At 33.1% G+C, this 16,225-nt stretch overlaps 1 protein-coding gene across 2 annotated transcripts; it reads right to left on the bottom strand.

Annotated features, from left to right (window-relative positions):
* Nucleotides 1-3,756: 3,756 nt before the first annotated feature.
* LOC131846878 (transformer-2 protein homolog alpha) lies at nt 3,757-15,911 on the bottom strand. Of its 2 annotated transcripts, XM_059196303.1 has the most exons (8): nt 15,757-15,911; nt 15,512-15,645; nt 13,484-13,667; nt 12,131-12,259; nt 9,375-9,547; nt 8,577-8,624; nt 7,339-7,469; nt 3,757-4,225 (listed from the first exon to the last, which is right to left on the bottom strand). In XM_059196303.1, the coding sequence occupies exons 1-8, from the start codon at nt 15,769-15,771 to the stop codon at nt 4,200-4,202; spliced, it is 840 nt and encodes a 279-aa protein (XP_059052286.1). In that variant the 5' UTR covers nt 15,772-15,911; the 3' UTR covers nt 3,757-4,199. The 2 variants fall into 2 exon arrangements, with proteins under 2 accessions (XP_059052286.1, XP_059052285.1); XM_059196302.1 differs by lacking the exons at nt 3,757-4,225; nt 7,339-7,469 and having other exon boundaries at nt 8,558-8,624; nt 12,131-12,256.
* Between the last annotated feature and the right edge of the window lie 314 nt (nt 15,912-16,225).

The following is a 16,225-nucleotide window of genomic DNA, read 5'->3' as shown; positions in this document are numbered from 1 at the left end:
GTGAAATGCTGATAATTTGAAATTACATACAGATACTTCAATTTCATTTATTTGTTTATATTATTTATTTATTTTTTAACATTAACTATCAATGGATAGTTGTTATATATGATAATGATAATGTAATGTAAAATAATAATAATAAACAATGATAATGTTCATACAATACATGTATACATTACGAAACTTCGATGTGATGTTTTTGAAGCGTTTGAAATTGTGTCGTGGATTTAAAATATTTACACTAGAACCAATTTAGTGTACTGAGTGTATTATATATTCAGTAATTTGTATGAAATGTAATTAACATCGTTAGCACACCGACGCTGCGAACTGCATTAGCAAAGCGAAAACTGTCAGTCATTTAATATTTTATTGTTTAGCAGGGTACACAGTATTTGATAGGATCTAGGTACCAAATAGATACAAAATCTTGCCGAAGTCTCATGAGATTCAAAACACCAATAAGTGACATTTAAGTGACAAATATTTTTTTAATTGTTTTTAATGTTTATGTCCAATTTTTTTTGTATACTACGATAGTGACAATCGAGCATTTGATTTTGTTTGTTTTGTAATTTATTGAAGCATACGATATATTGAAATAGCCATTGAATTGAAATTCATCCTGAAACTTATTTCGCATTGGTGTGCTAACGTTGTTAATATAGATATTATAGTTTAATACAATTACCACAGGTTCAGAATCTGGAAATTAATGTATTCCTTTGTGAACTGTATAGATTATTGTAATTGTACGAGATGAATTTGTAGACTGCAAAGGGGATGTAAATGTAGTTGTAATTTTGTAGTGTCTATACATGCTTCACTGTGCTCATTCTATTCTTGCCACTAGTTTGTAAGCTTTAGGCCAATATTTGTCATTATTTAAAGAGCTACTAGGTTTATATTGTTTCCCTCCATTCTCGTCTATTGCAGACAAAAAATAAGTTACTGCTCAAAATTTCAAAGACATTCCATTATGCACACATGTGCTTTATGCCATTTATAGCTGTTATGTGATGTGTAAAAAGAACGTCCTGTAGTGTGCTGTGTTGTATGCAAAATTATATGTAATGTGGTATTAGACCAATGGAATTAATCGCCCAAGTGTTTTAAAGGTTGTTTACGTTTTTTAAAACTATTATATCAATTCGCTATAAGTTTATAAATTCAATCGGTTTTCCGTCAAATTGAAAAGAAACTGCTTTCGTATGTTAGTACCCTTTGTTTAACTTTAGGGCAGATTTTCTGGTAGAATCGTTGAAATTGTTTAAAACATTAACAATACCATCTTCACAAAAGATAGTACATATTGTATACTTAATATAATACTGTATTATTTCACAAGTTACAATTTTTTGGAACTATAATGACTTCCCAGTCATAATATTATTCGGGTTAATACAGTATTGCATTAAGTATGCGATTTATTTCGAGTATTACATGCAAAGTGCAGCTGTTTGCTATAATATCCATACCGTAATGTAGGCTAGAGAAATAATCTCATCAATAATTTGTATTGGCTATGTACTTACAATACTATTGATATTATGTGCATGCAATATATTTCCTAGCAGTCAGTCGTCTATATAGGTCCTACGTGAGGTACCTAGTTTCAGCTATTTCAAAGGCCAAGCAAATTGTTTTGTCAAAATGAAGTCAAATGTAAGATTTAAATTACAGAACAAGAGACATTGAGATCTGTCTTCCGAAAAGGCAATGCTTGAGGCATCACGGTCGTCACATGATAACGTGATGTGTGTAATCCTCTTGTTTGGCATTCCAAAGATGTAATTGGCGCCAACGCAGTTGCTTTATGCAAATAAATTTTAATTTAAATTAATTTACTCAAAAAATAATGTTGCATTATTAAACTACTACTGTTATAAAACCAAATTATATTATTGTTATTAACAGTACAGTGGAGCTCTTGGTAACAGTACGTGCTGCTCTACCTACAGAATTCGAAGTGTAGCAAATGTTCAGAATAGTTTTGTATAGCAGATAATCCTGCATTTATTTTTTGTTTATTATTTTTCCTACAAACAGCAACATTATCTGAGAGATTACATAGGATATTATTTTACTTTTTAGAGATCTTAAAATAAATGTAGACATGCAGGGTGAGTAGTCCACTTTTCTTTCTTGCCAGGCGGTCCTCCAGTGCCATCCGCACTCGGCCCCTATCGTCCGATGAAGCTGTAAAGGCCAGCTGCGGCCAAATAGAGTAATCCGATACCGATAGGTGTCTCGGGCGTTAAATTCACAGAAATCCATATTATGTGTAATTAGGACCAAACTCATTTAAATAGTGATGTACCGAATTCGCTATTCGAGTAAAGGTTCCGCTTTACGCGAAAGGTTCAAATCGGTGTAACTGTATTTATAAGTGATTCATTAATTACTTTCTAGCTCTAATTATACGCTAGCTATGACATGTATTCATTGTGTTTACTGTTAACTCTTGTTTCGTAATGTTATTTCCCACAGTATTACTTTTTGTTAATGCATTCCAAGCTTCGAAAGCTTAGTACAAATATCATTTGAGTATTTTTACGGCCAGTCTTAGAAAGATCGGCGTTACCAGCCTGTAGTTTTAGTACGTACAAAATGTATTTATGCGTCCAATATGTATGCCAAACTTGAATTATTTATATTTTGTTGTTAGAGGCATCGCACCGCAGTTAGACACGTTGCGTGAACAATTTAATCTGTAGTGTGTGTAATCCTTTATTTTGTTATTTCCTATTGACTGCCATAAAGGAGGAGTGCCAATACGCGTGTATATGGTGTCACCAATATTTATAGGTATTGTTAAGAATTTTAATAAAAGATGACGGTGAACTATGTCTAATTATTTATATAAGTACCCCCACTCGAATGAGAAAAACGGACGCAGAGTTGTATTTATTTATATAAGGTTTTAAAAATTAGTTCCAAATAATCGTAACAATATGATGTAAAAGCAGGTCAAAAGTGCACCAATTTTTGTTGGATAGCGAACACATTAACTAAAAAATGTGTTAAAGAAGTTGGTAATTTGCTTTAAGTTTGTTTGATGCGTTATAAATTGAGTGAGATCATGAGATTTTTATAGAGTGAATTTTAACGAAAACGTAATTTTTATAGATTGGACTGTTTATACTGATCATTCGCTCAAACTCCATTTTTCTCATTCGTTTTACAGCATAAAATACCAGTATAACTACTTATGAAATAAATATATATTTGAATAACAATGATCAAACATAAATAATATACAACTATTTAATATATAATGGCCCAATAGTCGTAAATATTTGCCACGGTTTTGAATATTGATTGGATAAACAAAAATCATCAATTAGCGAAACATATAAATTTGATGCCCACTTACTAAGATATTAAATTTCAACGTTATTATATATTCTATATTGATAAAATCAATATTTTAAGATTTACTACCATAAAATCTTGCAAGTACAATACAGAACGTATGAAAGTAGATTTTATGAAACAGAAAAACTGTTAGTATATTAATAGCTACCGACAATGTATACAATCAAAATTCAAATTCGTTATATATCGACTACGAAACACGCTTATTTACAATCGTTTATATTAAAATCGTAATTAGTTGTTGCTTAAACCAGATTCTTAGTATAATTAACAGCTACTTTGTCTATATTATGGCTCTACATTACCCCCTCACATTAATACAGATACCAGATAGGATTATGGATGAGAATAGGTGCGAATGAAGAAGAACCAAAATGATATTACAAAACTATTATTTATTAACAAGTCGCTGCTCACAAGTCTACACTAAAAATAAGATAGAATATACCGACCGCGACGGTCCATACATAAATACATACTATGGTGACGAGAAATGCAATAATGATCACGTTGGATATATACCGACAGATAATGTAAAGTGTAATAGTATCCTAAAGTCAGAAGATAAAGAATATGATCTGTGCGCGACTTCTCTCTTGAGCGTCTTGAAGCGAGCTTGGCCTTCGAACTCCCTACAAACCGGTAACCCGATCATATTCTTTTCGCTTCGACATATGTCAAGTTAGGTCCGAAAACTTGGCTTCTACGCCCACATTTTCTTTTCGGCACCCACCGGCCGGTCGGATTTTCGGCAACCGCCAAAAGGCTTTTCAATCAAACATTTTCAAAACTTCAACACAGTTACGTTTCAAGGAACTTCATCCTTTACTTCTTGTTTCAATACCTTTTCAAACAAACAAAATCAATATTAGACTTGGCGTTAATTCTTTATTAGATCTAAATTTTACATCCTAGAGGCGTCCGAGCCCTGACTGTTACAAACTAACTTATATCTAAACCCTTTTCGTATCACTTCTAATTAAACATAAACTGTTATCCACAGAGTAATGCGAGCCGTGTTCACACGCGTGCTTACGCTTACAAAAAAATAATTATATTAACAATGTATTTGTCGTATAACTAAACCGGCCTTCGCAGGTACAGTATAAATGCAACACGAGGCCGGTGGACAATGTTTGGGAGGGTGTAGTTGTATCAAAAACTATGCTATATCTGAAGTTGACCTCAGCATCACCAACTTACTAATAACGACCTGCAAAGTCAAACAGGGGAGTAACCATGGTGTTCAATGCTATGAAATGAAAATTATACTATGGATTAATGGCATTATGTCTAGTAATTCATAATGATTATTTGTGTCAAATAAATTTGGCATTTTCCAAGTAAATAAGGCATTTATTAGACCAAAACAAGATGGTGGTGTTTATTATATAAATTTAAACCTTTGGCAAGACTAGAACCTGTATTCATTAGGTTCCCGCGCCGTGAACGTCTACAATAACGCCATAGATAACTACAACTCGAAATGATTTTGAAAATCAGACAGGCGTTGTCTACACAGTAATACAAAGTTATATGACAAAGTCTTCTTAAGTCCAAATAAAATATAGTACATAGGTTTGTCTTGCCAAAGGTCAAATAATCCAGTCTAATACTTCAAGTACCGTAATTGAATATCTCGTTTTTTGGGAAATATATTTTTGACATTCCAAAAGTACATTTTAAATTTACAATCACTACAAATTGCTAGACATTTCTAAATTGACATGACAAAGGCGTTTGTGTATTATCTTAAACTATTTTACAACATAAAACATTAGCCCAATGGCCAATATGAAAAGAAATAATACATGGAGAAACAACATGCAATGCACACAAGAATCTGAATGTTTGACTATTCATTATCTTGGTATTTATGTGCCAAAAGATTTTAAATATTTATAAATTTAACATATTCAAGAATTCATTGCAAGGGTCTCAAAAATAAATGTACATTAATTTTGAATAGCGAATTATGACACATACAATTGATTTCTCACAAAAATAAACTAAATTTCAAAAACACTACAATAGTAAATTAACTGCATGCATTATACAGAATCTAGTTCTGGCAAGTCATGAGCGTTTGACAGTATATTACAAATGTAATATCAGATGACTTAACTATGTACATAGCAAGAAAATGCGTAAATCAGCAAGTCAATGCCACAAAGTATTGCACAAAGAGCAACACTCGTTACGAATGAGCAGTACTTATCAATCTAGATATACACCGACTATTAAACATATAAATTGGTTTAATTCCGCCATTATTACAAAATTAAAGTGTTGCAAATCTGGTTCTATGCATGACGTATTTGTTACCTGATCGCTTGAGCCGATCTGACCGTTCCTTACTAAAGGAGTCTGGTTGATTTGTTGGGTCCTCATGTTAATTTTTAGTTGTCCATACTGTATTGTTATCGGCTCAAGAAATGGTATGACATTAAGAGCAAATTACAATCGTAAATATAAATATATAATTAATATTATCTATAACATTCTCATACTACTTTTGCCATAAGTAAACCTCTGGAACTACTATATAATACACTATTAGACCACTATAGATAGACTCAATGTAATAATAATAACAATATTGAATTATTAATTGTATTATTTACTAATAAAATATTACAGAATTAAGTAAATTGTAAAATCTGTAATTATAACTAATGTTGATTAAAATATAATTTATGAATGCTCCAATAGTGTCTATTGCAGCATTAGTAAATTCACTTTTAATCAATAGAATTAAACTACTCTTGAATGACCTCTAAGTATCGATTTACTGTGTCTGACGATACTTGTCAAAGGTCAACCATTGTCGCAATGCTTATGACGGAAGTAAACATATTAATACTAATTAAATAGTTGGTGTAATGAATTTAATACAATGTAACACTCGTGAAGTAACTCGAAACAAACATAATGTGCTACACATTAAGAATTTTTGTAAATTTCAATATGGAATTCTGTATAGAACAATCTATTAACAACTAGCGACTTAAAACTACATTTCTGTATTAATTATAACACATTTTCTTACTACACAGTCCATTTGGATTATTTGACTTTAATTTGTTAGAGCCTAAGTGTAATTAATTTATTAATTACATTTGTCATTATTAAGTAAATTACTACCTATTACAACTAATTTGGACGCGGTTGGGTGCAAAACGTTTGGTCAGTCATTAACTTCATTTATGACAGGTAAAATTGATAAAGCAATGGTATGAAAACGTTTTATAACTGAAACAATGTGAAAATTCATAGCATTGTCATATTTCAGTATAATATAATATAAATATATAAGTACACAACTACGAATGTAGATATAAAATGTTTTCATGAAAGGTCTGAAAAGATAATTTGAAAGATAGCCATATGTTGAATGATGTTTCGTTATGTTGTAGGCCAATTGACTGAAACGTTTAACAACATTATGTGGCGATTTCATATTTGAGATTCTTTACTAAGTATACCTAACTCATAAACACGAACTAATAAAGATAAGGAGTTAAATTAGCTAGTTTGCTAGTCGTCTAAAACTCGTCAGTTAATTTTGCATCCAATTTGCAATTTAGTTTTGTGCAAGTTGCATACAAAAATATGTAAGTTTTATATATCTTTGCTATTGAAACTGCAATTAAAACTAAATGTTGGAAATTTCATATATTTATAATCCACTATCTCAAACACGAAATCTACTATATTTAGAAAAGCAAAACCCTCAAGACTTTCATGAATTTACAAAAGTGATAATTTATTTACTCAAATCGAAAAAAAAAACATGACAATCGTTCTACGAGACCTGTTAGGTCCTTGAGACAGTCACCGACCGTATTGTAACATTGGGCACCCAACTGCGTCCAAACAGCAGTCAAATAGCCCATTGTGGTGATAGGACCGCCACCGGAAGTCCAGCCTACCGCTCGGGGTGGTAGTAAGACTTACGCGGCGAGTAGGAGCGCTCGCGTTCGTAGCGGCGCGAGCGGCGGTAGTGCGGCGACGGTGAACGGTGCCGGTAGCCGCGGTGGTAGTAGTCCCGCTCGCGGTACCCGCCGCCGCCGCGGTAGTAGTACTCACTGACAACAAATATCACATTACTAGCTTTTGCTCGCGGCATCGCTCGCGTTAATTTATCCCCTTAGAGGAGGAATTTATCAAGATCCTTTCTTAACGGATGCCTACGTCATAACATCTACGTGCGTGCCAAATTTCAGCCCGATTCGTCCAGTGGTTTGGGCTGTGTGTTGATAGATCACTATGTCAGTCAGTCACCTTTGAGGTATATATATTTAGATTAAAGACATCCCCTATTCTGACTTTGTAACTAAAGTAAGTACTCTTTAAAATATTAGTATAGATAAATCTCCAGTCATATTGCTCTAATGCGACTCTCGCTTATTTTGGAGACAAGTGTCTGACCACGCGTTACTACTTAAAAACGTAAAATATTATTTAAATACAATACTGAAACGAGGACAATTAATGTTATGTAAACACAGCACTTGACATCTTCACATTTATTTATATTCAACATACATGTCAGGAGACAAATTTACTACAATACATTCAATTTACTTTATAAAAACATATCCATGTTATCCCGCACATTGTAGAATGGTGCGCAATTGTTTTTATTATAGCACAGGGCACAAACTAGCATGTAGCTAGCCAAAATCAGGAAAATTGTTAGTGTGGTGCCGTCCTTTTAAGAAGGAATAAGCCCTTTCCTGGAAGATTTCAGTATCTATTCGGAAATTACTTTGCTGGAAGGTGATTCACTTCATTTTGAAGGCATGACAGCTAATACTCTATCACTTTGGGGGGAAGGGGATTGCTAGTAATGGGGATTGATAACCCCATTGCTAGCAATGTACTATGTCAGGTCGACCTCACGCGGTTCCCCCTCGAAACCATCGTGTTAAATTCCTGGTGAATTTGTCACGATGGGCTAACTGACCTGACCTCGTGCTCATCTTATCATCCTCAACTGGTGCCCCGCCAGCGTAAACCGTTAGCGCAGACGGGTGCACCATTCCATTATCATCAACAAAAAAAAAATACTCTATCACTTTGAACCATACACACAATTAACTTTCGTAAATTATTTACGATTTTGTTAAGTTGCACGCTCTGTCAACCTAACCAACTATAACGCACAGAATATACATAATTTAAGTACTTACTCTCTATCACGCCGTCTGTCGTATCCATTATCACCCCGGCTGCTCACGCTATAAACACAATTAAAATATAACTTAATAATAGCACCAAAGTTTTACCTTACAACTGGTCACCTAAATTTTTCCTTGTACACCAGAATACTATATTATTGAAAGTCGAAATTAAAATTACATAATTATAATATGTTACTCATTTGATTTCATACAACATACATTGGGACTAGACTTATTCAAAAAGACGAAATTAACGGATGTGAGATATATCTAATTCCGGGAATGATTTTAATTGAAGAGAATACAAAAAATTAGGACCCATTAAGACAAAGATGTTAGATGTCATTTTTGCTTAATATTTTTGTGTAGAAGCAGGCCTTTGGAAAATCAACTAATCCTTTAGTTGGCTTTCCCTAAATCTGCTTACTTTATTCTACCAACACATAGAAACCCAATTAATTTAAGATACTTACTGAGTATTTCTATGTTGGTTACAATATAAATCAAAGTATGGTTGCGTCTTAGATTCCTCCGCACGTTACGATTTCCATATATAGCTGTGCTTATTTATATCGGTCTGGATGCTTTCTATGTAAATTATGTATGTATTTACAAAAAAAAAATCGAAATCAAATAAATAAAAACATTTTCTCATGTAGGACATTTTAGTCTCTTATGAACGTCAATTTTTGTACTAATATTTTCCCCTACCATATCTAAGTACTTATATCAATAGTCTAGTAACTCCGCTTAACTTGGAACTAAACGGCGCTGTGTGATTTATCCTAAGATATATTATATACTCACGTAGGTTTTCCCATATAAATGCCGGGTGTAGGCGTGTGAGCGCGCTGGGTGATAGAGAAGTCCACGCGGATACGACGCCCGTCGATCTCCATGCCGGTGCACTCGTTCTTGGCCACTTTGGCATCTTCTTGGTTCTCATAGTACACGAAACAGAATCCTCTCGAGCGGCCCGTCTAAAACATTGAAAACTCTGGTTAAAATTTGACAAAAATAAAAAAAAAATATTTATGTTTATTAGCAATTGAACAAGCCATAATAATATTGTGAATGCCCAAGTGTCAGTCTGTCTGTTTATTTATTTCCAAAGTTTGTATAACAAATAAATTTCAATTTAAAATTGAAAAATTACAATTATTTAAAAGTTCAACACACAAGTTTCTTGCTCGTTCGTCTTGTGAAGAGACGCTTTCCGAAAGAGCGGTAGATAAAACAAAGTATGACTATCCAATAGTGCTTAAATTTAAGCTAATTTAAATAAAGGATTTTCTATTATATTGTATTATATCGTCAATTAAATAGAAATATAAATATTTTCAAAATTAGAAGCTAGAATTGCCTCCTTCTATATAGGTCAATTAAATTAACCACGCCGTCTTAATCATTATCTAAATACTTTTAAAATGATACATAATACTTCTGTGTAGATTTAAAACTTTAAAGGTAAAAATAATTTAAACATATTTAAAAACTTTAAATGCTACAAGACAAGACAAAAATGTACATTTTACTAATATACTAAATGATATTGTCTGAATACTGTCATTTTTCTATTTAACCGACGATATGGTGACACATACGTTTCTCAAATAAGGAATTATAAAATAGACTACTTGAAGTGAGGTAGTAATTCTAAGTGGACGGAAGACGCGGCCACCGACCAGTTAATTAATTAATACAAGGAACCTTACATAAATTTACTTTAAATTGAAATGAAATAAATTCAATGTTAGCATTTTTGAATAATCATTAGGAATTAACATACTGTCATTTGAATAACATGTGAGGATAATTCATCAGATACTTTAGATATATGAAAACATGCGCAAACTACATTTCGTTCCTACGATTTACAGCGAACTTATTAGAAAGTTATTTGAATCTATAAATATATTTTCAAGCAACAGAATCTGCTCGCTGTGATATTATTGTCACTTTGCTCGACTACGGCGAAAGAAAACGCTATTCCACTACTCTTATGTCATATTAAAAAACTCATATTAGGTGACATGTATAATACTAATATTAAAATTGGACTATCAAATACTGAACCACCTACTTTATATTAATTTCATATAGTAAGTTTACTCATAAAATACTTAATGTTTGTAGATATAAGAGGGGAGTACCTTAGTTATCAATAAAGTATTAACGATAATTCATTAGAGATAATTACAAACATGAGTGAAATTCCGATAAAATATTACTACAAAATTTGTAAATTTGATATAATTATTATTTGATACGGCGTATGTAGATAAAATATAGGTTTAATATACTATTAGAAAAAATTAATTATTATTAAATTACCTGGCATTATTGGAACTACAATTAAAAGTTAAGTGGGCTAATGAATTAGTTGCTATACAAAATATTACTATTTAATTTTCGGACTACTCTAATGTATTAGAGTAGTGGTAGCTGGCCTTTAAAGCTTCACCATCGTCTGGTGAAGCTATAAAGGCCAGCTACCACTGCGTGCAGATGGCACTTCAAACCCGCGGAAGGACTTATGGAACGGCTGTAGGCCAACTCCCGCCTGAAGGTTACGAATTTTGACCCGTTGGAATTGGACGGGGTATCGATCGTGTGCAATAGTATAAAATAGAAAAAACATTTGATGAAGCTGTACATCAATAATTGTTTGAATGTTTTCGTAAATATATTTCCCTGCCACGAGTTTACCACGTACCATCTGTTTCCCGTTCAATTTTCAACAACAATCTTTTTTCAGACGCTGACGTCAAAACCTATGTTCCGAAACTGAGCTTTCTGGACTTAGTCTTTATTTTTTTTATATTCTAACGCAGTTGGCCACAGCTGTCGTTTATATTTTCACCGGCCGAAAACGGAGAGATAGGACTAATAGAGCGAATGACCGCCAACTCCAGCATGCCGGATAAGACTTCACTGGTTCGAACATTGGCTCAGACTTACAATTTCGATTCCCATTGCAATGGAACAGACGATCGATCATAGGATCGTAGTTTTGGTGATGCATTTACATATATTCATATTCAGCAGTGACAAACGATTTTCTTTAATAAAGTATCCATACTAAATTTGAAATGTCTGTTACATTATTACGACTAAACAAATCTTAATAAAACTTGACAACAAGATAGATTATAGCACGTGGACGAACATAGGTTATTTTTTAATCCAAACTAGCTGTACCCACGACTTTGTCCGCATGGAAGTTAACTTTATTTTTCTAAAATAAAAGTAGTCTAAGTTACTGCTTATTACATCAGCTACCTGCCAAAAAAAAGTTCCGTCAAAATCGGTCCAGCTATTTTAGAGATTAGCCGAAATAAACAGACAGATAAAAATTGGAAAAAATGTTATTTTGCTGTATGTACCATATTTATATTGATATGCTATCTTACTATATAAGAAACTGTTATTTCAATATTACAAACAGACACTCCAATTTTATTTATATGTATAGATGTATACATAATAATATAGAAGTGTAGTCTGAACTTGTACTGTGGGGTAACAACTATTAAACTAAACTATAGATATTAACCACTCACCTTGGCGTCGATAACAACTTGCACTTTGTCGACTGGTCCATATTTAGAGAAGATATGGTTGATCTGCTGCTCAGTGGTGTACAAACTCAGACCAAAAACACCGAGGCACCTCGAAGGCGTAGGGTTCTCCTGTCGGAACATCACGCTCACTGTCCGTTACTGTTGCCGTTAGGGTCACAATATACTATAATATCGGCTGTACAATATACAGAATTAATCGGAAAGGATGACAAAGTATAGTTAAGTGATTTCGCGGGTTATTTCTCGCAACATACAACATACAAACATTTGTATTCATGAGTATGATTGTTTGTATCGCTGGATGTTTCTATGCATATTATGGATGTATTTACAAAAAAAGAAAAATGTATCTACGTATTTATATCAGTTGTTTAGTACCCATAATACAAGCACTGCTAAGCTTGGGACTAAACGGTGCTGTATGAATTGACCAGGGATATTATTATTATAGTTTCTGAAAGCGATTTCTTTCATACAAAAATAAACAAGTATTATTTATTATTACAAGGAAATATTTTTTGGCATTTAATCTAAAACAATCCAATTACATGATTAGGGGTATGGTAGTAGGAGTTGTAACTAAAAAATAAGTCTGCCTCCGACTTTCATTGATAAAAACTATTAATATCGTTATATATTTTCCAATAATAAGGCTGATGACAACTGATGTTATGGCTGTCTATAGTTTTTATTGTATTTTTATATCATTTTTACCAACAACTTTTAACTCATTTTTTTTCTAATAAAATTATATGGTGTCACGGAAAATTCTAGAACAAAAGTTGTACGCTAACATCGGTACTTTCATATACCTACTTGCAGTTTACTATATCTTTTCCGACAAACTCTATATATATCCCATACATACACAACACAGATAAGAAATAAAAACATATACAAACTATAAATACAATACCTGCAGTACTATACTGTACCAGTAATCTTTCTTGCCAGTTTTTAACTAAATTAAGTAACCGAATAGAACGGTATAAATCGTGAATATGGAAAGGGTAAAAAATTTCCTATATAAATAAATTATTTTGACTTTCGAGTATCTGTCAACCTTAAGAAATTGTAAGGTTAGATATAATTTAAACACTTATTGCCAACATTAAAAATTACAGAGTAAAAAGAAACATATATGGTTGGTAATAGGAGCTGCCTAAACTGTTGCTTATATATTGTTAAAGGCACTTAATTTGTAAAAGTAGATAAAGGACCTATATAATCACACGATACGAGTCCTAACGAGAGTAAAACTGATTTTCTGACTGACAATGTTAATTTAGATTTTTTTTTTAGTTTTATTATGTCATAGTATTAAATACTCACCCTATCGCCCTGATGGCGCCGCCGCGAAGACATCGGGCTGTGCGAATGGGATCGGCGGTAGGAGCCCCTCGGGGAGTACGAGCGCGAGCGGCTGCGCGAGTACCGCGAGCCACGGTACCCGCGCCGCGGGGAGCCCGAGCGGGAACGGGACCTAGGGGACCCAGCGTCAGCGGCGATGAGGCGTCTTAAATTAATGTGCATTAACAAATCATTAATATCAGCCTAATCTAAACACATAACTAAAATTATTAATACACAAAAATAAATAAAATACAATTTCATTTTAGTATTATGACTATGTGGTCCATGGTGGTCACTAGTTCGATTCTTCGCACGGTACAAATATTTGCATTCGTAAGTATGATTGTTTGTATCGGATCTGGGTGTTTTCTATGTATATTATATAATTATTTACAATGTCTAGTCTGCTGTTCGTGTATAAACCTTACTCCTTACTAATATTATAAATGCGAAAGTAACTGTCTCACTTTCACACCAAAACTACTAAACCGATTTAAATGAAATTTGGTACACATATAGTCTAGAACCTGAGAAAGGCCATAGGCTACTTTTTAATCTGAAAAAAGGATTCTAAGGTGTTGAAATGGGAGATGAAAGGTTATATGGAAGTATCAACAATTTATACCGGACATAGTCGCGGGCACATCTAGTTTTCTATAAAGGAATACCTAACACAAGTCAAGAGTCATTGTCAACTGTGTGTGGTATCATCTCAACAAGTAACATGTACACATTTAGCTGGAAATATTTTAATACAATGTGGCAAGAAGTGATGGAACCTATTGCCATGAAATGTTTTTTAAACAAAGCATGTCTGTTTAGTTTCTTGCTATTTGTTTGTAATTGTATCTGTATGCTGAACTGAATGGGATGTCATGTATGCTATGTGTTTGTAATTTGTGAATAAAGAATTTATCTATCTTATAAATCAAGTAATATGAGTTGTTTATGTAGATTCTAAATGATGTACAGAAGTTAGCTAACATACACTACAAACTGATTCAGTACCAGTTACAAAGACTATTTCATTACCAGTTTACTATCCAAAACATTGACAAGTCAAATAATAACAAACTTCAATGAAACATGCAATGTGGCAGTACCTGCCTCGTAGGAACATGCCATTATCAGTAAACCCCTCCCCCTCTCTCCTTCCAACCTCTTATGGTCTTGCCTTAGGCAATATTGATAAAACTGTAGTTAAGCAAACATTGTTATTGATTTAACATTGTTATGATGTTGGTTGTGTAATGGAAAATATATGCATTAAGTAAATTACATGTTACTATGGTAACCAATTGTTAGTGAGTACAATTGGAAATAAAAATTGCACATATAGATAAAATCAGTATAATAAAACATTTAATGATAATTTAACTTGTATTATTAATAATGGTTACAAATTACTTATTGCTCATGTATTGAATAAATTTATTGCTTGTAATTTAGCAATATAATTACAAACATATCAACAAATAAAAAGATGTATGGATCAATCTATATATCTGACTCTCTGGTAAATGAAACACCAATAATAAATTAATAAACAGTGTTGCATTCCTCATGATATCAACAATTAACAAAGTCTCTGACTGACATGGATAACAATTGCGATGGGACAGTTTAAGTAGTAGAAGGAAGAAAAATAGTAATTGAAATGAGCTGCATCAGCGACACTATTTAGTATTTATTAATATCATTACATATGTTAATAAATGTAATGGTAATACAGTATGCATCAAATAGATATTATTTTTTATAACAAATGTTAATTTTAGAAATTTATTCAAACCATATTATTTATATATGTAGAACAGCAGACATTACGTGTTAGTACAGTTTTGCTATGCTTAGTGGTAACCTTAAACATGAGGAAAAACACATTATGCTAAAGTGGCCATCAGCACAAGGTTATGTAAATAACCACACATTAAGTCTAATGATCGAATTATGCCGGACGCTAAACAGAATATATGTACGAAAAGTGAAATCCTATTATGTACTTACGGGCTTCGATATTTTCTGCTCGAAGATTTTGGCGGGGGCGGCGTTCTGGACCGGCTTCGGCTATGTCCTCGAGACATCACCGCGGCCTTCGGTGGCGGATCGCGCGATCCGTTGCGGGTTCTCGACCGACTTCTCTGAAATTATCCAAGCGAAAGAACGGCGGTAAATATAGCGAGCTGAGCTCTCAACAAAATAAACCACGCGCGGCGAATGCGCAAATAACGAACGATGGCTAATTATAGTACCTCTCGATCAGACATGACGTGCAACACAAAAGATAAGGCGTAAACAAAACAAATAGAATGTATTAAATCTATTAATAAACGCTAAAAGATTAAATTAAATTTATAAGTGCACAAGACACACGCGCTTAAGGTATTGATAAAACAAAATGGCGGTGATATAGAGAAAAACAGCAGCGAGTCGAGGCCACAAATGAAACTCAGGGTTGCCAACCTTAAAACTTCAAGGCCTCTGTAAATACTATACTCTTTGGCAGGAGCTCAGAAATGTTATATATTGGGTCTCAGACATCATATATGCTTGCTTGATTAATTAACCAAGCTACAATGTTTAATGTATTATTCTTTGTTCTTCTTTGTCCAACCCATGTTCCCAATTTATCTGGGGTTGGGTAGCTGTATCATTGTTTGTTGTATTCAGAAATTGAATAAAAAATGTAATAGTTTAAATTGCATTATTCATATTTATTTA

This window comes from Achroia grisella, unplaced genomic scaffold, assembly GCF_030625045.1.
Source record: "Achroia grisella isolate CSIRO2021 unplaced genomic scaffold, CSIRO_AGI_Agris_v1 utg512, whole genome shotgun sequence".
Lineage (NCBI taxonomy): Eukaryota > Metazoa > Arthropoda > Insecta > Lepidoptera > Pyralidae > Achroia > Achroia grisella.
This window is presented reverse-complemented; position numbering and strand designations above follow the sequence as displayed.

Bases quoted from the DNA above. Each gene is read 5' to 3' on its own strand.
- LOC131846878 (XM_059196303.1), bottom strand. The intron at 8,625-9,374 runs GTGAGTATATAA...TTGTGTTTATAG, and splicing joins ATTTATATGGGAAAACCTAC to CGTGAGCAGCCGGGGTGATA. The intron at 7,470-8,576 runs GTAAGTACTTAA...ATTTGTTGTCAG, and splicing joins GACAGACGGCGTGATAGAGA to TGAGTACTACTACCGCGGCG.